At 31.0% G+C, this 26311-nt stretch overlaps 1 protein-coding gene across 1 annotated transcript in view; it reads left to right on the forward strand.

The window, feature by feature from the left end:
- The window catches only part of LOC145328102 (limbic system-associated membrane protein-like), a 49086-nt gene extending 37046 nt beyond the window's left edge, over positions 1 to 12040 (forward strand). The window contains exons 12-17 of the mRNA XM_080171674.1: positions 2747 to 2815; positions 3446 to 3535; positions 5238 to 5279; positions 10023 to 10083; positions 10421 to 10490; positions 10876 to 12040. Of these exons, the coding sequence (XP_080027800.1) occupies positions 2747 to 2815; positions 3446 to 3535; positions 5238 to 5279; positions 10023 to 10083; positions 10421 to 10490; positions 10876 to 11038 (495 nt within the window). The 3' untranslated portion in view covers positions 11039 to 12040. The remainder of the gene's footprint in view (positions 1 to 2746; positions 2816 to 3445; positions 3536 to 5237; positions 5280 to 10022; positions 10084 to 10420; positions 10491 to 10875) is intronic.
- Positions 12041 to 26311: the final 14271 nt, after the last annotated feature.

Consider the following 26311-nt stretch of genomic DNA (forward strand, 5'->3'; position numbering starts at 1 on the left):
TGCTGTCGATTACTAAGTATAAAAAAGGTCTCAAAAACTTTCAAAACAAACAAGTTAGTTCATTTAAAATAAAATCGTGTTGTGGGAGTGTCACCGCTGTAGCCCCTGGGAATTCGTGATCACGAGCTCGGTAGACAGACAGACTTATAACCACGACTTGCAGGTCAGCTTTGCTGATCTGTCGATAACTATAACTAACGGTAATTTCAGTTTGGATGTTTGTCAAAGGGCAGCACTAATACTAATGGTTCACAACATAGTATAATAACACAGGGATTAAGATTACACATATGAGAATAAGAATTACATAGTAAAGGATATCATATTGAATTGGTTGTCATACAAAGCTGATCCCCTCCCTGAGCCAGGGAGGGAGCGGCAGATGTATAACTGATTGGACAAACATAATAAAATGGCACAACAACTATAAAAAGGCATAATACATTATATTGATCTATTCACAATGGGTTCTCCCGTAGCTAGAAGGGGAATCAACAGAAAATTAGGAATAGAGCTGGGGAGCGAAGTAAAGTAAAGGCGTCCTACAGTATGAACATGAACCAAAATATTTTCTAAATTTCTAAAATTATTAAAACCTTTTGTGAGAACAAAATCCCCATTTTACATGGATTAACGTTATTGGTGGAAAAGTTTAGGCATAATAAGTTCCAACTAATAACCGCGGCGTGTGTCTATGGCGCAGCCACGTGTATTCCAACTTTTTTGTAGTCCATCCCAAGCCAGTTAAGCAGGTGGGCAGCTGGAGTCGGACGGTTCGGCCGTTAGGCCGGCAGCCGCCGTCAAATGTCGCAAAATTGTAAAAAAAAAAACGACGTTTTTGCGGATGTTTGGCGGGCCAGTGCGGCCAGACCGTGCGGCACATCGGTTAGGAACACATATGCCCGGATACCCTGGGCCATTATCCATCATTGCTATTTTGCACAATTTTTTCCCCCAAATTCTTGGCCGTGATGGCCGTCCAAAAAAACGATCTTTATTGCCATTTTTTGAAGGCCGACTGCGACCTATGGATTTGTCTTTCAAAGTTTTTAAACCAATAAGTGAAAAAATTAAAAATAAATATTCGATATTTTCCATCATTGTTTATTCCTGAAACATCAATTTTATAGTAACCCAGACTTTTTATAAAAACTTTGGTAGCATAATAACTAATTTAATTCAACAGAGATGATGTAATTAACTTCATCACAAATATCTTTTATTATAAAAAAAATGTGTTTTCAACTATTTATCTTAACATGTAAAGTAACATGATCAATATATGTAGCTTAAGATTTCTTTGGCTACTAAACCGATTGTATTCTCCATTTTAGGGCAGCTTCTCATAGGTCCAAGAATGGTTTTATACTATTTGACTTTTTACATTTAAGCCTATATGGATGGTTTTAGGCTACTTTTTTGTTCCCTTCCTATCCCTTTGAAGACAGAGGAACGCAGTCGGTTGGTAAAAACCTACATTTTAAAAGTTTTTTTTGTCAATATCCACGTATTCTATATCCATTTATCCTAAAAAAAAAACTAAATATGATGTGTGGATGTACTTAGCCAACTTTACCAATACACTAAACAAATAAAAGTTATCAATTGTTGGAGCTTTCACTTGGACATACAGTTCAGGCAATGACACAAAAAAATATATAATTAGCGAAGCAAAGAAATTTTGGATAATGGAAAAAACAATGAAGTAGCGGGTTTCTTTGTATTTTCACAGTAACTTTTCTGCTATTTCTAGCCCCTGCGGGTGGCTTTAACCATGCAAGGCCATCTTCCTATCCCTGTGGGACAATCCTTATTATTTATCTAATGATTACTAATAATACCCTAACCTATCAAAAGCTGTTGTGAAAAAACGACGAAACCCGCTACTTCGTTTTTTTTTTACATGATCCAAAATTTCTGTGCTTAGCTAACTATAGATTTGTTTTATAATCCAAAACTTCGAGTCGAACAAGAATAAAGAATATTGCAACCAAGGTACGGACAAAGTTAAAGATGCTCCTAATAGGACTAAAACTATTGATGACAGGTTTCTTCAAAGGAGCCTATTTATCTTTTTCTGCTAAAACAAAAATTTAGTTGTTTTGTATGGCGTATGATGCAACAAATTGAAAATGGTCCATCCATCCAGTTTATTGTGAGAACAAATCTAAACCTTTCATTTGTGAAAATTGCACACAATTTTTCAACAACAAAAAAGTAAGGAAAATGTAGAAAATTGTTTGTTTTTCTGATATTTATAAAAACAAACGACAAATGGGTTATACAGTAGATATTCAGTTCTTATAAAGAATATACAAAAAAACAAGAAACCTTCCAAAAATAAGCTTTATGACTTTTAAAGCATGACCGATAGACAGACGAACAAAGCAATGTAAAGAATAGATGCACATATGTCATATGAACCTTTACTTAAAAATTCAGCTATCTATCTTCAATATTAGTTGAAAAAATCGAAGCTTTACAGAGTGTCTCAAAATATCAGCCGTGTGACGTCATAAAATTCCATCTCTTTTTTTTTAGTTTTCCTTTCCCATTTCTCCTCTCATCCCTCATTTTTATGACGCTAAACATTTGATTTTTTGAGACACTGTGTAAAGCTTAAAATCAAATTTCTTCCATAGCGTTACGGACTGACGTACAGACATGCAAAGTGAAATTATAAAGTAGACTTGCTACCTACTAAAATTATTTTTTGTAGTATAATAATGATTAACGTTGTTTTTAGGTGACTCATCACAATATATTTGGTGCATACACGTGTATAGCTGAAAACATACATGGTAGACTAGAGAAGGTAACATGGTCTTTTCCAGTATGGCTTCGAAACCGATTTATATCCACAGGATTAGGACCGGTTTTTAGCCTACCAAATACTCATTTATAGCATAGTATTAATATCTTTAAAAAAATCATAAAGATTAATACTTGTTTTGTTAAAAATATGTTTTCCAAAAATATTAAATGTACCATTCCATCCATTTTTAACTCTTTTAGTGTTTTTGTATAATTAATCAAATCCTTTGTTAATATCAAACCCACACAAATTAACTAAATTTATTTTTTTTTACCCTGTCAAGTACTAATATCTCACTCATCTCTTTTTAAGATAAAATAAAAAAATGGGGGGAGGGTGGGCGGTATATTTTTTTTTGTCAGGTCAGGTCAGGTTAGACACTGCCTTTTAAGAAACCACAGGGTTAGATCCTCCCGCACGGGTTAGGGACCCCCCCCCCCATTCATGTTGAATCTAAAGTTATATTTTTTATCCCTTTCGTTACAGGTATTTTAATGGAACCCACCCAACCTCCGCCCCCCCCCCCCACTTTCATGTCAATTTTTTTGAAAAATAAAGGGTTGAGATTATCAGTGATCAACAGGCACTTTGTGAGAAGTCACCATTATCATTATTATTTTATCTATGCAGGTGGTAATGCTGAGTGAAGGGGCGAAGCCAGGCACCCCAGAAATTAAACCAAATAGAATATTTGGGGATAGCATTGAACTAGCAATAAAGGTAAAACATTTTTATTGTCGCGGCTAAGCTATAATAACTAATGGCATGAACATATCTTTGCCAGGAAAATTCTGTTTTTCAAACCCCCCCTTAAACGCATACGACAAGAGGGGTGTAATCTTAGGGTCTGGGAGGTGAATACACCCCCATAGGATACAACAAATTACATAACTTTTTTACCTTCACACCCCCTTGGCTGTTGCAGGGGGTGGATACCAACCTTAACCCCTTCTGTATGCCGCGGAAAGAAACAAATCACAAAGTACTGTACAATATTAGGAAAGATACTCTTCTTAAAAAGTGTTTTCAAAAGCCTCTAACTTTTAGTTATTTATGTCTCTTAGAATGTTTTTTAGGATCCATATATCTATGCATATAATTGATAAAAAGGATGTTTTCTTTATTAACATTATCTGATGTAATATTTATGATGTTTGTCGATATTCCAAAAAGTACTCTTCCCATAATTGATAATTGGAAGCAAATATAGAAATATATTAAATATAAACATATAAAAATACTCTTTTTCTTACTTGTAACTTTGTAAGTTTTTATGTATTTCTGTTTACAATAAATGTATAAGAATAGATGTATAATACAGGCAACTACCTGGCCCAAGTGGTGAGGAGCTTTTCGTCTGGTAGCTAGTTTTCTGTTCTTTTGTAGCGACTCGGCTTTGTTAATATTCCGACGCATTAGCTGATTTCAAAGATACAATCAAAAGTGGATAGAGTTACATATAGCTCGTTTTCCCTCTATTATTTTACACAAAAATTAGTGTTTTTATTAATCTTATTGTATTTTTGAACTAAAAGATCTCGCTAATAGTAATTCTTATTTGTTTATCCTTTAAAAACATTTACAATGAACGTATTTAAGCCAACAAAGTTTTCTTAAACATATAAAATGTTTAAAAATGTAAAGTACACAATTTTTATCACAATCCAAATCTTTTTTTCTTATTTTGACCTTTTTCATAATATCTCTTTATGTACATTTCTTTTTAATGTGTAAGAATTTTTTATTATTAATGTTTGTCCTAAAATACATTGAAACAAAAACTATTTTGCTACAAAACTGAGTAAAATATAAAACATGAAGCAAGTTTTCAATCAGAAAATCAGTAAATTTGATTTCATCTGTTTTATTGAAAAAGTTTTATTTGTCTATTTTCTATTTTTAACAACAAACAATACAGAATTGGTTTATTTATAATTTCGTTTCTTCATTCCCAATGTAGTTTAAATTGATGATATAATATAATACAGATTATTTTTGTATGTATTTATTTAAACTTTTGTCAATTTCGGGGGGTTATCGCTATTCCGGGGGTGGGGGCATTAAATTCCCCCACCCTATTTGAGGAACTGTAAGAGATATCACGACAGGCCTAAAACCAAAGTTGTTTATTATTTAAATTTAAGAAGGGTAAAATAATTTTTATCGTCGTGGCTTCGTTATTTACCGTTAAAACAGCAGGAGAAAACGTGAAAAGGTAAGTCATTCATAGGTCATAAATTTGTTTTAGTCGGTCGTCAGTCAGTCCCTTATTCCTCGTGACAATTCCTTTTCCTAGTTTAAAAGGGAATATTTCTATTTGATTTGAAATAACTAATCTATTTGATTGGAAATAACTAATCTATTTGTATTTATCTAAAATAAATTAAAATAATATAATTTTTATGTAAACTTTTTTGTTTAGAAGCCAACAGCTGACCTGTTCCTCCAGGTGGAAGGATTCCAGGTAAACTTTTATATTCTTTTATGTGTCCTAGTGACTTCGCACCTAGAGGCCTCTAGGGGCACTTGGGGAAGTTTTCCCAACACTTTATATTTCAGTGTTAAAAGGGGAAAAAAATTGGGGTGGCATTCTTTTCAGGGGCGATTTCTCTTTGGATGGTAGTGGTTAACCTTCCCCAGAGCAATTATGGACTTAAAAACAGACAGACACATTGTTATTTAACCTTTAAACTAGAAAGAATAATTGCTTTAGGGTTAATGATAAAGCTTTGTTAGATTAAGCAATGTGACAGTGTCCAAACTTATTCAGCAGTAATTTTAACAAACATAAGGGGTAGATTTTTATTTTATCGTCCATTGTCCCCTTCCTTACGATTGTGGATTTCCAACAAGTAACCTTTTAAGATAGGTTTTCTAAAACTATGAAATTAAAAGCTGTAAAATTAAAAGTTATCTAAAATACTGAGGTATTAAAAGAAGTAAAGAAGCCTAAATTAATGTTGAAAGTCATTGCAATTCTACATAATTAAAGGGGCATTCTGTGATTTAAGTTAACCCTTACAGATCGGGCCCCTATTCCCCCTCTATCTCGGCTTCTGTTACAGATAAAGACGTATTTTTTTTTTCTGGTGGTTCATATGTATTTTTAGAGAAAATTACTTTTTCGGTATAGCGGTCAGGCCGCTCCTTAGCCGCTTTTTAGCGGCCAGCCGCAAAATTTTAAAACAGCTGTAGAGCGGCCAATTTTGCAACTAGGATGACCAAATTTTAGGACGAACTTTAATTTTTCACAACAAAAAAAATACTTTTTCTGATCATCGCCAAAAAACGGCAAATAACGGAAACCGCCGTTTTCGGCGGTTACGGCGGTAAAACGGCGGTTGGCGGCGCCAATTAATATTTTTATCTGTTTATTATTGCTCAAGGATTTGCCAAAAAAATTTATAGGTCTCTAGCTGTAATAGAAGCCACGATATTCATGATATATGTCTGTAGTAAAAGCCGGACAAAAATCGGTCATAAAGTCGGTCAGGGTGCGGTCAAACGGTCATAACACCACTTTTCTCATAAGGTCATTGATATCTCAATATTCACCAAAAAAATTTTAGGTTTCTACCTTATATACAAAGTCATAATGTAGAAAATAAGATTTATTTAGAATTTTTTTTTAATTTTGGTGCTACCCAACCGACTTTGATCGGACACCACGACCGACACAGACCAGATATCCTAATAAATCAACTCTTGCCGACGTATAATTACTAAACTTAAAAAGTCATGAAGAAAAAATGACATTGAAAAAATAGAGGGGGGGGGGTCTGTAAGGGTTTAAAGTGAATTGTTTAATTTACTTCGAGACTTAGAGACTACTTTCTAAAGTTTGTAGGTTAGCTTTACTAAAAATATAAATTGTAAAATCAGATTAAACAAATTTTGTCTACGGGTGATTTTTCTCAAGAGGTTGGTGGTTTCTTACTCAAAATAGTTATAAACCTTAGGTTCATCGGTTAGCGAGATCCTTTCGTACAAAGAGACAGATAGACATCCTGTTATTCTTTTTATCTAAGGATTGTTAATTTATGTAGGTTTGATATTAGCAAAGGGTTTGACAATCAAAATGTCTTAAGAAATGGAATTTTTTGATAAATACTATTACTTTTAGAGCATGAAAAAACTGAGAAACAAATCTTAATTGATTAGAGTCAACTCCCCTTCCCTTTTACCTATGAGATGCCCCTAGAGGCATCTAGAGGCATAGTCACTATATACTATACTAACCTTATGATTGTCTTCTTGTTGCAAAGTTGTAGATAATTACTCTGTAATTTATTTGAGAACAAATTAAACAAAGTTTAACTAAGAAAATAAACTCAGAAATTGCATAATTTTTAGCCCCAATTAAAATAAGAATTTGATAACTTTAGAAGAAACACTGTTAGTTATTATATGCTTAAAGTTTATTTCTTTTTAAATGAACAATATTTTAATGGGGAAAAGCAGCTTAGAATTTAATTAGAATTTTATATAACAAACGAACTTTTTGAACAGGCAAGTTTTTGCCTGAAAAGCGCAGAAAGAACATGTGTTTATAAAAACAGAACAGAGAACTGAAGGAACCCCTTTTAATGTATTTTGTTGAATTGGTAAAATGATTTTTTGCAATTGTCGTGTGATAGTGCTTTACCATATGTCAGATTAGGTTAGGTTTTCTTTTAATACCCTTTAAATTACAAATTAGGTATAAAGAATTAAGATAGATATATTTAGATACTACATATATTTAAGTATTGATGTATAATCCAGACAACTACCTCCCCAAAGTGTCAAATTTCTTTTTGCTCTTTTTTACGGACTCGGCTGTGTTTATATCCGAGCCCTGAGGAAAGATTTATGTATAGCTCATGCCCCACTATTCTTTTAATTTTATATTTAGATGTTACTGTACTGGTCTTTTCTCTCTTTAAATTAGTAATTAGCTGGATAAAAAAGTCTCAATTTCTCTGGAGTATATTAACCCAAACTAGCCTAAATCTTATATTGAATCTCAGTTCGGATTATTTAAATACATTTCTGATAACTTTATACTTAGTTATTTTACAAAGCTAATTAAGAAATGTAATTGTTTTTTCATACAATGTACTTATGCTTAAGCTTAATCATCTAAATCCTTCAGCAATAGAGCAATATGATGATTAAATTAGAGATTAATAAATTACCCTATTCTACCAAGTAGTAGGTTACAAGCTATGTATACATTTTTTTGTGGTATTCATCCTAATATAAAAGTAACAGAATGTCTATACGTTTGTCTGTCTGTGCGTTGTTTTGTACCAAAGGATCTTGCTAACCACTATGAGCCAATATAGATTCTCCTTTACAATTTAGCTTTTCATGGCTTTATTTTGTGGTAGGGTACCACCAACCTCTCAAAGGTAATCGCCCCTAAAAAAAAATGACAACCCCTCAAAAACAAATTTCATTGGAAATGGGGCGTAACCACTAGTTTAAATGAAATTTGTACTCTAATTATCCTAAATGACCAACATGAAATTTAAACACACATCCACAGTATTTGGATTACAGAGTTAATGTAGAAATTTGTAGTCAGCCTGTTCATCTGAATTAGACATATTCATACAAAACGATTGACAATTAGTATAAGAAATAGTAGAAATATTAGTTTTATGCTCCATTCTATGCTATTGTTATTATAAAAATAACTGAATGTACAGAAGGATCTCGCAAACTGCGTAACCGATAAGGTTCTTCTTTTACAATATAGCTCCTCATAGGTCGGTTTAAAATTTTTTGGGGAAGGGTACCACCAACCTCCGAAGGGAAATCGCCCTAGAAATAAATTCCCACTAATAAAATTTGATTTCTTTTTTAAAACAGAAAAATGAACAGGGGGAGAGTTCTATTCTGCACCCCTTCCCAAAAATCATAATTCAAGTACTACTAAAGGCCTCTATAGCCGCAGCAAATATACTTTTGAATTTTTTAAAACAATATGCACATTTACTTTTTCTAGTTCTATATAAGAAGTTCTTCGAGTAAATTTTTGCTAAAGCTTTATTAATGCCAAAAAATCTGCTAAATTGTGTAAACAACAGTCCTGAATTAGGAATTATTTCATGGAAACTCTAGATTTGGAAATTACAACCATTTTACTCACAAAATTCTAACAACTTTACCTTATACATGTATGTAAACTTTAATATTTAATTTAAAACAAAGAGAGTTTTCAAGAATAGAATAAGATTAAGATTTTAAGGATCAGAATTTGATAAGATTATAGAATGAATCTTAATAGCTTCAAGTTCAAATTCAGATCATTTAATATATTTAGATGAACATGAATCAAATCATTTTTAAAAGGCAGGTTTGTTTAAACTAGGATTTGTTCATTTGTCTGTCTTTCTGATTTTACCAAGCTTTTAAGAATAAAAAGCAAAGTATGAGTTTGTTTTTCATTTTTTTTAAATTAGTGAAAATTTTACAATTTAAAAAATTTAATTATTATTACCCTATCAAATCCTATCTCTAAATCAAACAATACAAAATTCCTTTGAATGAAGAATAAGTTATTTTTCAATAATTTTCATATTTTGTTAATATATGCTGTTATATGTTTGTTGATTAAAATGTCCTTTTTAAGTAAAGTAAAATGTTTTTATTTAGATATTTAAGAGATTACTTTATTGTTATGTAACAAAAATTCAAATTAAAGTCATTGAAGCAATTATTATTTCTTATTTGATGCCTGAACAAATCCAGTGTAGATTTAATTAGCTGATTGGGGATAATTTTAATTAAAGCAATGAATTGACAAGTTTGAAGGGCACTTGAATCTATTTGATTATGGTAAATATCCAAATATCTGCATAATTAATACCTATGTTCAAGGACGCCCAAGTGTGTGCTTACTTCCCCCATAAAATTTTTAGATATGTTTTAGATCACACTACCCTTCAAAAAATATTAAAATACAAATATTAAGATAAGATATGCAAACCATAATAGCATTCTATAAAATTGAATAAAACTAAATGAGGTGTTCATTAATTAATTAATTTAATTGAAATTTGTAGGTTGAGATTATCTATCTATCTATCTATCTATCTATCTATCTATCTATCTATCTATCTATCTATATATCTATCTATCTATCTATCTATCTATCTATCTATCTATCTATCTATCTATCTATCTATCTATCTATCTATCTATCTTTATATAATTGTAGGTTGAGATTAAGCGAGCAGACCTGCCCTGGGAGAAGGCTGTCGTCCATCAATTTAAATTAGGTTAATATTCTCAATCAATTTCATAATTACAAGGACGATTTGATCTATTAGTAGAAAAGCTATTCCATTTTGTATAAACAATAGGCATGTTTACAGAAATAATGGGAGGGGGTTATTTTTTTTCATCCTAAGAAAATAGCCTAAAACCACCGAAGGACCAGTATCTGTATTACCTGAAGAGTGAGCAAAATCGTTTACCGAGATCTTAAGCTTCTGATGGACAGGCAGACATTGTTCTACTTTAGGTTACAGATAATAAAAATACTTTTGAGTGCTTTATGTCTAAAATGGTCTTTATAAACTCAAACAAAAAAATTAACATTTTTTAAACTTTTAGAAAATACTGGAGTGTACAACATCAATGGTTTGAGTCTTCAAACATTTTACCATGTCCGTGCTAAATCAAGGTAAATTTTCTTACACAATTATTTTTAAAAATATTTTTTTGTGGCTAGTTGTATTAGTTGTCACTTAATCTTTATATGAAAGTAACAGGAATTGTGTCTGTCTGTATGTACAAAGAGATTTTCCTAACCACTGAATCAATGTGGTTTTCTTTTACAGGGAAGATAGTTATATCGCCTGTAGAAAAAATTTGCTCCTTCTCTAAAATAAAATCAAAAGTGGAGGATCGCCCTCCCCTACCTTCAAAGTGGCCCTAGAGGCCTCTAGAGGCGTTGCCGCTTATAATAAAAAATTACAACTGCTTTTAGTAATAGCAAAGCCTATATAAAAATAAGGATAACTTGTTATTTCAACCCTTCTTAGAATATAATTCATCTTTCTACTTAGGAATAAAGCTGGGCTGAGTGATGCCTCCAATATAATCTACCTCAAAACTAATGGAGAAACGTCGAGTCCCCTGACAGGAGCACCGTCTAATAAGGTGCCAGGCCTACATCACTTTTCCAGCTTTGCTGCACTTCTGGCAACCATTATGAGTGCAATGTTATAAAGCAGTTGTCAATATAGTTAGGTACATACATAGATTATTGTGCTATTTAGGAATGTTTATTTACTGTTATCTTTTAGAGAGCTTACTGCATTAAGAATCATGTATCAATAATAGCTTTTATTACAATATTTTTTTCATTTTCATTCCTTTAAAATTTAATAACAACAAATTATTCATAAAGAGATATAATTTTTCTTCTTTGATACTGTAGTCTTGTAATCATTGATAAACAAAACCAATTTCTAAAAAAGATAATATACCTACACAAATACACATTTATCCATTGATGTACCTAACCAAAGTTATTGAAATACAAACTTTAGTGTCTTAACCAAGGATCCTAGTAGCAAAGTTAGATGGAAAACTGAATTGTGGTATCAAAGTAATATTTTTTATCAGGGAGGGAGAGAACACTGGTGGTTAAATTAACATATACTCAATAATATTAAAAAGCTACATATTGGGATATGATTAATTTATCATCCGTTGCCCTATCCCTCTGTCCCTGTAATTTACCCTGTTATAGTAATCTTGTTATACTATTGACTTATGTGTAATTTGTTTTGTGAAAATTATGAACAATTTATGTAAAGAAAAATTGCTTAAACTGTTTTTAACCTATTTTTGAATGGGGGGTCAAAAATATACTAGGACACCTATAGAATCAGACTGCAGAGCCCAAATTTGAATTAAGTCCCCAATAAACTTTTTTTGGGGGATTTAAAAATTAATTTTTAGTGTTGCTGTAATCATTTTGACCGAAGCAAACGCTCTTTTTTTACTTCGGGTAATATTGTGGCTTACAGAACATTTTTATATAATTCACTTTATATTGATACAACAAAAAAAAACATTACTCTGTTCATTGGAAATAATTTTTTTTCCAAAACAATTAATTTCATTGAAAAATCTAACATTTACAATAAAACAAATAATTCTGAAATCTAACCAATAAGAAGTCTTGTTTTATTTCAATTCCTAACAATTCAAAAAAAGAGTGTTTTCACAAAGTGACTTATTTCCAATGTAGTTAAATAATTTTTATTTCATTAAAATGAAAAGAATGAAAACCATACACATAAAAGATACATTCTTTATAAAATAATTTTAAAAAATAAATTTTAATAATCTTATTTTATAACGCATTTGTATATGTGACAAACATAAATTTGTTGTATTGCATAAACATTTGTTGTCATTTAACCCTTTACAGCCATTTTTTATGTTTTTAAAATAAGTGAGAGAACACAAACATGTTAATGTTAATTCGTTGATATATTATAAAGAATTAACTTTTTAGTGAATTTTAATAGTAAAATCATAAGGCCTAATTTTACTCTATACCAGAATACAATATTTATGAAGCAAAACACTCTAAAAGCTACGAATTTTACCCAAATAAAAAAAAAACCTTTTGCTTCGGTCAAAATGATCACGGCAACAGTAAAAATTAATATTTAAATCCCCCCAAAAAAGTTTATTGGGGATTTAATTCAAATTTAGGCTCTGCAGTTTGATTCTACTGGTGTCATAGTATATTTTTTATATACATTTTAAAAATAGGTTAAAAATAGTTTAAGACCGGTGAAAAGCTAAATTAATTAGTTTTGTAAAAGAATATGAAAATCCCTTAGAAATTACATTAAAAATGATAAATCACAATTTAAGTCAAAAGCGATGAAAATTAATAAAACAAAAATATTTTTTTGAAAAAGTCAATTTTTTTAAAAATATTTATTTTCTAAACACACTTATAAACCTCAATAACAGCAAAATTTTGGCATTGAAAATATTTGTAATGTGTGCATGTGTGTGTGGGTGTGTGTGTGTGTGTGTGTTTAGTAACGTTTTCTTATTTGTTAGCTCAACAACTTTGGGGACTTTGATAAAATTTTGTTTGTTTGGTTCATTAAGTTAAGTGTCCAAACGTTTAATTATTATAATTAATTATAATCTACAGAGAGTAATTTTGTGTATCATCATTAGGCATGCACATCAATCTATTGGCCAGTGTCTTATCCCTTTAGACCCCTGAATGTGAGCTCTTTTTTCCTTGTCCACATATACTTGAAATTTTCACAATATCCTGTACACTTTTCTGCACTTGTGTGGATGCTGGGTTAAGCAAATATAAAATGTATCATCCTTTCTGAATGTTACTAAGCTAAACCAACACTTTATACCTAATGATCATTGAAAAATAATAATGAAAAACTAATGTAACTTCCTTTTAACTGATGTATTAAAAACAAATTCCTATTATCACATTCAATAATTTATTGACAAAATTTATCAATTAGGTTATATCTATTATTCTTCATATAAACAATTTAAGAAATAAATTGCCCTTAAAAATATTCATCTCCTCACATAATATTTTTCTTTTTTGTTGTTAGCTCATAATTGATGTGACACTTATTGCCAAAACAATCCTTGATTAATTAAAACTAAAATGTTTTTAAAAACAAATAAATTTTCCATTGACCTATTCCTTAATCCCTGTCTCAACTGCACTGTAAGCTATAACATTGAATACTTTCAAAATCCACACAATACACTTCTTCAAAGAGCAATTCTTAAATTATTTCAAAATCTACACAGTAAACTTCTTCAAAGATCAATCCTTAAATTATTTCAAAATCCACACAATACACTTCTTCAAAGATCAATCCTTAAATTATTACAAAATCCACACAATACACTTCTTCAAAGATCAATCCCTAAATTATTTCAAAACCTACACAATACACTTCTTCAAAGATCAATCCTGAACTTATTTCAAAATACACACAATACACATCTTCAAAGAGCAATCCTTAAATTATTACAAAATCCACACAATACACTTCTTCAAAGATCAATCCCTAAATTATTTCAAAACCTACACAATACACTTCTTCAAAGATCAATCCTGAACTTATTTCAAAATACACACAATACACATCTTCAAAGAGCAATTCTTAAATTATTTCAAAATCTACACAGTAAACTTCTTCAAAGATCAATCCTTAAATTATTTCAAAACCTACACAATACACTTCTTCAAAGATCAATCCTTAACTCATTTCAAAATCCACACAATACACTTCTTTAAAGATCAATCCTTAAATTATTTCAAAACCCACCATAAAATTTTTCAAAGATCAATCCTTAAATTATTTGAGAGATCCAATCTTTTAGCTGAAATGAAATCCACAGATTATTCAGATTATTTATATAAAACACAATGTTTTTCTTCCTAGATAAATCTTTAAAAAAAATATAGTATCAATATACTTCTGCTGAGGTCAATCATCTAACTTTTTTTCACTAATTAGACAACTGTTCTAGCATACCTATACCTATACTTTTATAATCTTTTTCTCTTTTTCTAATAATAAAAGTTTTCTTAAGTATTTAGCTTTGATGGAAAGAATAGGTTGCAAAACATCAGAAATCTGAAAGGATATTGCATCATAGGTTTTATTTTTATTAGAAAGTAAAATTTATTATACTGATGTTTTTTTTTCTAATATTTACTTTTAAAAGCTTCTAATTATCAAATTAATCAAAGTATCCTGTTTCTGACTTACAAAAAGTGTATTATGTATGCTTTTAGGGTTTCTATAATTACCAAAGGATATATATAGATAAATACAGAATCTAAAAAAGAAAATATGTTTAAAATTAAATTTTGATTAAACATCATAGTAATAATCATTATTTAGATATTGATTATACAAATTCAACACCGAGAATTAAAAGAATTACCTAATGATAATTTTGTATCCAGTAGTTATTTGACCATACCTTGAATTTTGTTCTTTGAATATATTCTATATTTTAATATGTTTTTCTTTGCTTATGGAAATAATAGTCTTTGTAAATATCTGATTATTTATCTTTCCTATTCCTGAAGAACAAAAGCACATCACTGCTTCTCCACTTAAACCTAAGCATAGCAGAGAGATCTCAGGTATCTAGCTCTACCATCTATCCACCTTCCATACAAATATAGTTCAGGTTAGACCTGGTGTAAATATGTTGACATACCTAATTCATTTTAACTGAAATGTTTTATTTATTACAAAATTATTTGGATTAATTTCTAAGTTTGATATCAAGAATTACATGAAGAAACCTTAAGCTACCAGGAGAAGTAAATCAAAAATTAAAATCATTTGTTAACAATTAGATCTTGGCATACTAAGAAATATTCTTATGTATGTTGAAATGATAATGATAGCACCCTAGTTCAACAGGGGTTCCATTGTTGGAAGAGTCAACAGTGGATTTTTCTGCACAAACTTATCCATGAATGAACCTTCAAAGTTTTGAAGGGAAGAAGACAAGTAAATTTGTTTTGACCTTGTGTGCATAGTATGTAGAAAATAGATGTAATAACTAAGGATGCATCATGATGTAATTGTGTATATTAGTTACTATACTCTATCCTTTTATTTTGGGAGGGGGATATTGATTGAAAAATCACATAGCAGCCTAAAACCTGCTAAAAGAAATAAAAATCTTACCTTATTAGGACTTACAACAACACACAAACACACACACACACACACATGGACATCCAATTACTTCAGAATATAAAGAAAGCAGTCAAAATAATTAATTTAAATGTTAAAACCAACCTCCATTGATATTTTTTTTCAATATTTTCATTACATAAGTATATTCTTTGTTCAGGGCAAAATAAAAATATTTTTGTTAGTATGAAATACTTTTACACGTTCATTAAAGTTGGATCATATGATATATTTAACATATAGATGATTGAACTGTTTTTTTAACACTAATTTTCCCTAAAAACAAATTATATCTATATCCATGCTAATTTTTTATTTGAAATTTGTTTATGATAAAAAAAATTCCTATTGATGATGTTTAAATATAAAACTTTATATGGCTCCAAGAAAACATATATTTTGCAATTGTGAACTATAATTGTAGCTAAACCTCTTCCTACCCCCACTTCTAAAACAAGTTTGTTAAGAAAGTACAAAGTGATAAAAATAAACTGCACATATTATTGTAAACATTGATATTTTCAATAACACACAATAGAAAAAAATGTATGGAATGATTTTCAAAACAATTAAACAATAAAAGAATTTGTTAAAATAACTTGACAAATATAGGTAAAATTATCTTTAAAACTTATCTGCTACATTTATAGTTACGCCTATTTCTATTGTAATTTATTATTTTATCAATTAAATTAATAATGTAAAAATGGATATTGAATTATCTCATACAATTATATTAAAATGAGGCACTTTAATACCCATCTATCTATAACCCCATTAAAATCAAATGGCTGTGCTAGATAAATATAAGTGTTTTTGTAAATTGATTACAATAACAACAATATTGTTAGTGGAGCAGCTACTCTTTAACCATAGTATGTCTGTGAATGTAGATTTTTTATGGATTTCTAAAAATTATTTGCTTACAGTTTAATAAGACATCTGACAAAATAATCTGCTTGTAATTGCTACGCTTCTTATGGGCAAAATTGTTTTTGTTATATTATATGTATTGTAAACATTTGTATATATTCGCATAATTCATAGTTTTCTCGTACCATTATGATAATGTAATATGTAAATAAATTACAATTTCAGTTGAATGTATAATAAACTACACTGCTAATGAATTGCTTAAATAAATTCATTGTTTCATGAATTTTTACATGAATATCTGAATTAGATATATTTATATGTTTAGATAGTAAATTTATTATAAACTCTAAAGTATCGTATCGGTTTTTTTTAAAGTTCTTGTAAATAATAGTATAATTTATGAAAGCTTCATAATTATGAAAACAACAGTCCCTACTCATAAATATTAATATATTATTCTATTGTAAATATTATATTCATTTAGGCTATTTATGTAGATATTTAATATCAAATATCCCCTTTTTTATAAGAATAAAATAAAATTATAAGCATAAAATAAAATAAAATGCAAAGTTTCTGTTATTGATAAATTTATTTCTGAATCTTTGTCTAATCTGTTTTTTTTTCTTCTAAAATCAAAAGTGCAGCTGCCTTATAACTAGGCTATATTAAACATATAGGGTATAATCTTAGCAAATTGCAAATGTTATTTATATCTATGTAAGGCTAAAAAACATTAACTCCTAACCTTAACTAAGACATTTTCTAGAATATGGACTATACAAATGTCTATAGTCTTTACTTTGTTTTTTACATAAGATTTTAAACAGCATTACTACACTTTAGTATTCTTTCCAATATAGCTTCGGAACTGATTAATATTCGCTGGATTAGTACCGGTTCTCTGCCATACTGAAAAATCATGAATACCATAACAGACTATTTTCCATGAATATTGAAATAAAAATCATAGGAGTCAATATTAAATCTTGTAATTTTTTGTTTTAATATCCGCGGAAAACTGCCTTTATTACACTGCAAAAAAAATAACTTTTCAATAGCTCGTTAATGCCGCCCAACTTATGAACAAACTTATTCTTGATTAGTTTTATATTTCTAAAACTAAATTTATTTCCAATAAAATGTATTTTGTTTCTTTGTATATATTAATAAATCAATTATATTTGATGATATAATTTGTTATTTAAAATTGTTTATTATGTAAAGTTATTAAACTACTCTTTATAAATATTGTAAATAAAGCATTTTATAGAAACTTTAGAAATAAATCTTTTCAAATAAGTAATGCTTTTTATTTAATCTTTTATTTGAAACTCTTAAGATCTTATTTTATAAAGTTTAGCTTTCACCAATTAAAAAAGTCATAATTACAAACTACTTTAAAGCTTTTTTATATTACTAGCGGCTTCGCCCCTAGCCTCTAGGGGCTTCGCCCTATATAGTTTTGGGAAGTCAACCCTCCTTAATAGAAACATTCAAAAATTTATTCTTTGTTTAATTATTCTGTGGTAAAATTAAACCCAGGTTGTTTGCCGTATACACAAAAATTTCAATTCGTAAAAATTAGACCTAGGTTGTTCGCATACACAAAAATTAAGATTAAAAAAAAATATTTAGATTTTATTTTTTCGGGGGGGGGGGTATTCATGGGTGCTTCGCCCCATGTTGCAGTGGGGTTCCCCCACCCCAATTATTGGTTTTTGTTTTAAAAAAATTGAAAAAAAAAATTTTGGAAGTGGGGAATTTTTTTATTTTTGGGGGGGTTGGGGTGTCCCACCCCCCAAGAAAATAGCTTAAAACCACCAGAGGACCAGTAGGTATATTCCTAGAAGGGTAGAGCCCAATTTGATCAGCAGTTACTGAGATTTTACAAAAAATGTAAAAAAAAAATTTTGGGGGTTGGATTTTTTTTATTTTTGGGGGGGTTGATGGTGTCCCATCCCCCAAGAAAATAGCCTAAAACCACCACAGGACCAGTAGGTATATTCCCTGAAGAGTAGAATCCGATCGGTTCAGTGGTTACCGAGATCTTAAGGGACAGACAGACAGACGGACAGACGGTCAGACGGACAGACGGTCAGACGGACAGACATCAAGCTACTTTGTATTATAGATTACTTTTTAACAACTTTTTTTGTATAATATATTTATTATATTCATCTGATTTTTTTAATGTTGAATTGATTCTTAAGACAACAAGGTACAATAATATAAAGTAAATATCTCTTTTAATTGTTAATTTTATGTATCATCATTGAGGATGTACATCAATTTATTGGCCCAATGTCTTATCCCTTTAGATCCCTGAAGGAAATAACTTTTAAAGGAAAGTTCAATATATACAATAGATCTTTTCATGAAAATACTCTTTTTCGAATTTTAGTCTTCTGCTAACCTAAAAAGTTACTTTAGGAGCCTAGAAATACATGTACAAAATTTCAGCTCTCTATCTCTACTGGCGACCTAGCGCCAGGCATGTAAAATATCAACAGATAACGGTAGCACGGCGGTTTTACCAATATCACAGCAATGTGCAGGTTTTAAGCTCTTCTGCATATTTCAATTTAAACACATAAGGGCAAAGATATATTATCCCAAAAATCTTTTGTCAAAGTCTACTCTACACCTAGCGCCAGTCAGTTTTCTAAAATCATGCCTTTTATACCTGTGAAAATAGTAATCGCCAGCGCTAGGTGTAGAGTAGACTTTGACTAAAGATTTTTGGGATATTATATCTTTGGCCTTATGTGTTTAAATTGAAATATGCAGAACACTTAAATTCATCTTCCAAGCCACTCTCTAAGCATTTTAATTTTTTTTATGAAATAACGGTATTTCAAAACTGCCCTTTGAAAAGGCCCAAAAAATATCTTTTTTGTCACTTTTTTCATTGCTTATAGTTACAACTTATTAAGATATTATGCTCAGTTAAAAAAAATCGGCGCCTCCAGCACCAAAACCGGCAAAAACTGGCAGTTAAACTTCTGTGCCCCTACTTGCCCCCCTCTTTGGTAAACAGTAGTTATCTCAAGAAGTAAAAGAGATATCAACACACAGAAAGAAAACTTTTTAAATAAAACTGAACTAAGTAACCATTACACATTCAATTTTGGGACTTTCCTTCTAGGGGCTTGTGGAGCAAAAGACCCACCAAAACACTAATAATATGAGTTCTGGACTTATTTTTAAAGATATCAACCTGATTTTTTAAAAATCTTTTGTTACCATAATTGAACTCAGTAACATTTACAGATTTCATTTTGGGACTTTCCTTCTAGGGGCTTGTTTGGCAAAAGACCCCCAAAAACTAAAAATGTGAGATCTGGACTTATTTTTAAAGATATCAACCTAATTTTTTTTTAGAAAACTTTTTTCACATAACCAAACTCAGCAACCTATACATATTTCATTTTGGGACTTCCCTTCCAGGTGCTAGTGGAGCAAAAGACCCCCCAAAACACAAAAAATATGAGTTCTGAGCTGATATTTAAAGATATCAAACTGATTTTTTTAAAGAAAACTTTTTTAACATAACCAAACTCAGCAGGGGCGTCCAAGCTTTTTTTTTGGGGGGGGGGGTAAAATTTGCTTTTGGGGGGGGGGTAATTACCCCCCTTGAAACCTGTGTTTTGGGGGGTCTTTTGCTCCACAAGCCCCTCAAAGGAAAGTCCAAAAATGAAATGTGTAATCATTACTGAGTTCTGTTTTATTTAAAAAATTTTCTTTAAAAAAATCAGGTTGATATCTTTAAAAATAAGCTCAGAAATCATATTTTTTGTGTTTTGGGGGGTCTTTTGCTCCACTAGCACCTGGAAGGAAAGTCCTAAAATGAAATCTGTAAACATTACTGAGTTTCATAGACGTCCAAGAGGGGGGGTAAAGTGAGGATTACCCCCCCCCCCCAAACGAATTCGGGGGTGCCCCCACCCCCAAAAAAAAGCTTGAACGCCCCTGCTGAGTTTGGTTATGTTAAAAAAGTTTCCTTTAAAAAAATTAGGTTGATATCTTTAAATATCAGCTCAGAACTCATATTTTTGTGTTTTGGGGGGCCTTTTGCTCCACAAGCCCCTCAAAGGAAAGTAATTACCCCCCCCCTCCAAGCAAATTTTACCCCCCCCCCAAAAAAAAAAGCTTGGAGTTGGACGCCCCTGCTGAGTTTGGTTATGTTAAATAAGTTTTCTTTAAAAAAATCAGTTTGTTTGATATCTTTAAATATCAGCTCAGAACTCATATTTTTTGTGTTTTGGGGGGTCTTTTGCTCCACAAGCCCCTCAAAGGAAAGTCCCAAAATGAAATGTGTAATCATTACTGAGTTATATTTTATTTAAAAAATTTTCTTTAAAAAAATCAGGTTGATATCTTTAAAAATGAGCTCAGAACTCATATTTTTTGTGTTTTGGAGGGTCTTTTGCTCCACTAGCACCTGGAAAGAAAGTCCTAAAATGAAATCTGTAAACATTACTGAGTTTCATAGACGTTCAAGAGGGGGGGTAAAGTGGGGATTACCCCCCCCCCCCCCCCAAACGAATTTGGGGGTGTCCCCACCCCCAAAAAAAAGCTTGGACGCCCCTGCTGAGTTTGGTTATGTTAAAAAAGTTTCCTTTAAAAAAATTAGGTTGATATCTTTAAATATCAGCTCAGAACTCATATTTTTGTGTTTTGGGGGGTCTTTTGCTCCACAAGCCCCTCAAAGGAAAGTCCCAAAATGAAATGGGTAATCATTACTGAGTTGAGTTTTATTTTAAAAATTTTCTTTAAAAATTTGGGGGAAATTTTGGGAAGTTAAACAAAATTTGCCCTGGCCAACAGGTTTCAGGGGGGGTAATTACCCCCCCCCCCCCCACACAAGCAAATTTTATCCCCCCCAAAAAAAGCTTGGACGCCCCTGCTGAGTTTGGTTATGTTAAAAAAGTTTTCTTTAAAAAAATCAGTTTGATATCTTTAAATATCAGCTCAGAACTCATATTATTTGTGTTTGGGGGGGTCTTTTGCTCCACAAGCCCCTCAAAGGAAAGTCCCAAAAGGAAATGTTTAATCATTACTGAGTTCTGTTTTATTAAAAAAATTTTCTTTAAAAAAATCAGGTTGATATCTTTAAAAATAGGCTCAGAACTTATATTTTTTGTGTTTTGGGGGGTCTTTTGCTCCACTAGCACCTGGAAGGAAAGTCCGAAAATGAAATATTTATAGGTTGCTGAGTTTGGTTATGTGAAAAAAGTTTTCCCAACAAAAATTAGGTTGATATCTTTAAAAATAAGTCCAGAACTCACATTTTTAGTTTTTGGGGGTCTTTTGCCAAACAAGCTCCTAGAAGGAAAGTCCCAAAATGAAATCTGTAAATGTTACTGAGTTCAATTATGGTAACAAAAGATTTTTAAAAATCAGGTTGATATCTTTAAAAATAAGCTCAGAACTCATATTATTAGTGTTTTGGTGGGTCTTTTGCTCCACAAGACCCTAGAAGGAAAGTCCCAAAATTGAATGTGTAATGGTTACTTAGTTCAGTTTTATTTAAAAAGTTTTCTTTCTGTGTGTTTAAAACCTGCACATTGCTGTGATATTGGTAAAACCGCCGTGCTACCGTTATCTGTTGATATTTTACATGCCTGGCGCTAGGTCGCCAGTAGAGATAGAGAGCTGAAATTTTGTACATGTATTTCTAGGCTCCTAAAGTAACTTTTTAGGTTAGCAGAAGACTAAAATTCGAAAAAGAGTATTTTCATGAAAAGATCTAATATACAAGTGTCCTTCTTTTGTCATAGTGGGAAATTTAAATATTTTATCTATAAAACAAAGTAGAACGATGTCTGTCCGTCTGTCTGTCTGTCTGTCTGTCTGTCCGTCCGTCCGTCCGTCCCTTAAGATCTCAGTAACCACTGAACCGATCGGATTCTACTCTTCAGGGAATATACCTACTGGTACTGTGGTGGTTTTAGGCTATTTTCTTGTGAGGTGGGACACCCCCAACCCCCCCAAAAACAAAAAATCCCCCCCATTTTTTTTTGTAGAAGATTTCCTTGCTCCTTTTACGTTTTTTGCCAATTTTTTTTTTATCACCTCTTGGGGCAACGCCCCTAGAGGCCTCTAGAGGCTATGAAAAAAGCGAAGCATCTCTATTATCAAGTATAAGTAGGTCGAAACTAAAGTACAGCTTCACTTTTATGGATGTGGTCATCCTTGTTTGATGTAAAATATTATGTTCATGTAGTTGATGCACTAGATATATCAATAACTTGGATCTTACATCAAATTTTTCATTTTCTCTAATGAAGTGAAACATGCAGTAGGCTAAAATATAGATATCATCATTTCAACCCCTTAACAACATCCCCTCCCCTCCTTCTGGATGAAGAAACTGACGAATATGAGAGTTCCATGTTAGCATCCTAAATCAACGACATTTTCCCCCCTGTCATAACATCCACGTATATTTTACAACCATTGTTGATGCACTTCTTAAAAGCGAAGTTTTCTATAATTAAATCGGTCCGTACGTCTGTAACAGATAGCTTTTTTCGTTAATTTAGGCATGTTAGAATTGTCCTATTGATGTCAAACTTTGCATAGTGATTTCTATAGTAGTTAGGTATGATTTAGAAAGCGTACCATAATCGTTACCAGAATGTCCTTACGTCCATTTTAAACATGTTGATTTTTAACTTTTTGTATGTGTGATAAAATTATCCGATTGATTTGTTTTTGAATACTGATTCCTATGACAACAAAGTAAAATGTTATAAGCGAATCATCTCTATAATCAAGTCTTAAAAACGTAAGTATGTCCTTAAACATTATCCTGTACTTCAGCAATTTTTCACCAAATTTAATTAAAATTTTGAATCGACATTTAAACATTTATGTTCTGATTATTATTCAGTATTTATATATAAGTATTTATATTCGTTTGTCCTACCGTTTCAGAGCTTCGCTTTTATGGATGTTGTCAATGTCATCCTTGTTGTACTTATGAATGCTTAAATTTGTAAACTGCACAGAGAAAGGTATACTATCTTTTTACAAGGATAATACAGTGCTTTCCCACAAATGGCTGGTTGAACACTGAAACCCCTCAGCACTTATTTTTCCTATACCAATCTGTTGCAAGGGCCCTAAACCTGCGATGCTTCCCAGTACCTAACCTAAATGAATAAACAAACAGACAATAAGCTCCCTTCCTTTATTTTAAATTTATTTTAAAATAATGGAGGTGGGGGGATCAGTGCTTAAAGGGTTACTTTGTGTGATAGGCTCATATGTACTGTGTTAGAATAATGGACATTAATTAAATCTTCTTGCAAGACTTATGAGTAAAATTATGCCTTAGGTAGCTTACAACTATTAGAAAAAATGAAGGAATGTACACAATTTTTTTTACCATTGTTGTCCCCTGCCTCCTTGCTTAATTAGTAAATTGTTAAATGAAATGAAAATATGTACTGAAATGACTAATTCTAAATGTGTTGTTAAAGTCTTAGCAAGGACTATATATAGAACCATACAATAGAACTATTTGCTGAAAAAAGTGTTCATACCATGTGTAAGTTATTTTAATTATTTTAAGAATTCTATATTTGTATATTTACTCATATCGTATTTCTCGTCATTTGTGTTGTTTAAAGGTCTTTTAAATCCTTGCATAAAAAATTGTCTTTAAAGCAAAACATTTATATTTTGGTTCAAAAATATCTTTGTTTTGCTTATTTTAGTAAATGAAACGTTTATAAAATAAAATGTTTTTAAAAGAAAGAGTTTCGACACTCTTGTACGGAGGGAAGTAAAGTTAGTCAGAGCCTGTGACAAGCTACATTGTCAAGGAGAACCATATCAGTTCAGTGGTTACCGAAATCCTTCGGTACAGACAGACAAAGGTCCCGTACTTTTATAAAAAAAAAATATTTTAGTTTTCTCAGTTGTTTGAAGAATGTGAAAGTGAATATGAAATGAGCTAAGAACAAATAAAGTTTTCTTATTATACCAGGGATCTAAAGGGATAAGACAATGCCCGTAAAATTTATGTACATCCCCAGTAATACACAAAATTTCCCTTTATGTGGATTACAATTAGTGGTTGAAACGTTTGGACATTCAGTTTAATAAAACAACCAATCAAAATTCAATAAATAAACGTCAATGTTTTAAAGAAACGAATATGAAAACAATATAATAAACATTTGGGGACTAGTGTAATAAACAGCACAATGTCCCCTCCATTTCTGTAGTATACACACCACATGAAAAAATATTAGTAACAAGAACAAATATATTGTCACTATGTCAAATCAAAATTTTTCATTAATGGAGAAAGAATATACGTGAATATCATGACAGGGGAAAAATTTTCGTCAATAACATGGGATCATTTATTAGACAATACGTTCAACTAGTAAGGGGGCAACTAAAAAGATGGAGGGTATTATTATTTTAGCTAGTTACAAGGGTCAATTTATAAGAGAACATGATAATCTGGTGTAAGATCCAATAAATAATAAATCTATTGTTTCATTATTTTAAAAAGGCATCAAATCACCAATCTGACAAACATATTATTTCCACACATTAAACATTAGGATAAGTAACATCCAACAGACAACCATCCCTTTTATTCCACGACATTTGTCTGAGATTCCTAACTGTGTAATTTATTATAATGATTTCTGAAAAAATGTTTTTTTTTAAATTGTTATAATTTTTTTAGAGTTAATGTTATTTTTGTTTTTTGATTTCATTGGTCAAAATCTGTTTGTTTTCCATTCAATTTACTGCTAATCTTGAATCATGCATACGTTCAATTAAACAGACAGAGAGTCATAGAGCACCTTAACCTATAAAAATGAATGTTGTTTGACGAAAAAGTTTGAAGTTGAAGCTTTCAATTGTGTTCTATATTAAGAAAAGAAAAAAAACTTTCTGTTGAACATTATATAATAAAAATAGAATTATTTTAAATATTGGTTTTAGCGTAGCTACTCAAAAATTCAGTCAGTTGGCTAATACTACTGTTATATTGATATTTTAAAACACGAAACTTTTTTATAAATGAGAATTCTAACCAATCATATTTTTTTGATGTTATGTCAAGAAAATAACAAAAGGTTTTTAATATAATTACTGTAATAAAGTAACACCAGGTCCGAGGGGCCTTAAGGTCCGGGCTAACAAAACTGGTTTAAATCTTGTAAGTTTTTATTTTATTATCCACGAAAAGCTGTCTATAATACAATGCGCTAATCAACTATTCTCACTTTTATTAATCCTTTTTATCCCTTGTTTATGCCAGGACTATCGTTAATTTTACAGTTACCTACATCCCTCCCCCCAATCCAAAAAAATACATCAAAATTTTACACATATTAATTAGATGGAAGATTATCTTATCTTTTATCGTCCCATAACTGTATATTTTGATAGGGAACTAAATGGGAGGAATAGGAAACTGTCCCAATTTTGTATAACTTTTACGGAACAAGTTCCAATTACGTCATATTTTTCTTTCCCGAAAAAGAGAAGGGGGAAAGAAAAAAAAGGGAAGGGGGGAAGAAAAAAGAGATGGGAGAAAAGGGGGTTTTCCCCATCTCTTTTGAAGAGATTTTCTTCCCCCCCTCCCTTTTTCGGGAAAGAAAAATATGACGTAATTGGAACTTGTTCCGTAAAAGTTATACAAAATTGGGACAGTTTCCTATTCCTCCCAATCATTAAAACACACTTAATTTTTCGGTAGATCAAATATATAGGTCGTATAGAGCCCTTAGATGCCGGGGGTGTAATCAATAGTAATTCTATAAAGAAAACCACTAATCATGCAAATTAGAATGAAGAGCAGTATCCTGAAATTAAAGTAACAGGTTGTGTGATTGTC

Source organism: Acartia tonsa, chromosome 9 (genome assembly GCF_053477335.1).
Source record: "Acartia tonsa isolate MP-2025a chromosome 9, ASM5347733v1, whole genome shotgun sequence".
In the NCBI taxonomy this organism is placed as follows: Eukaryota; Metazoa; Arthropoda; class Copepoda; order Calanoida; family Acartiidae; genus Acartia; species Acartia tonsa.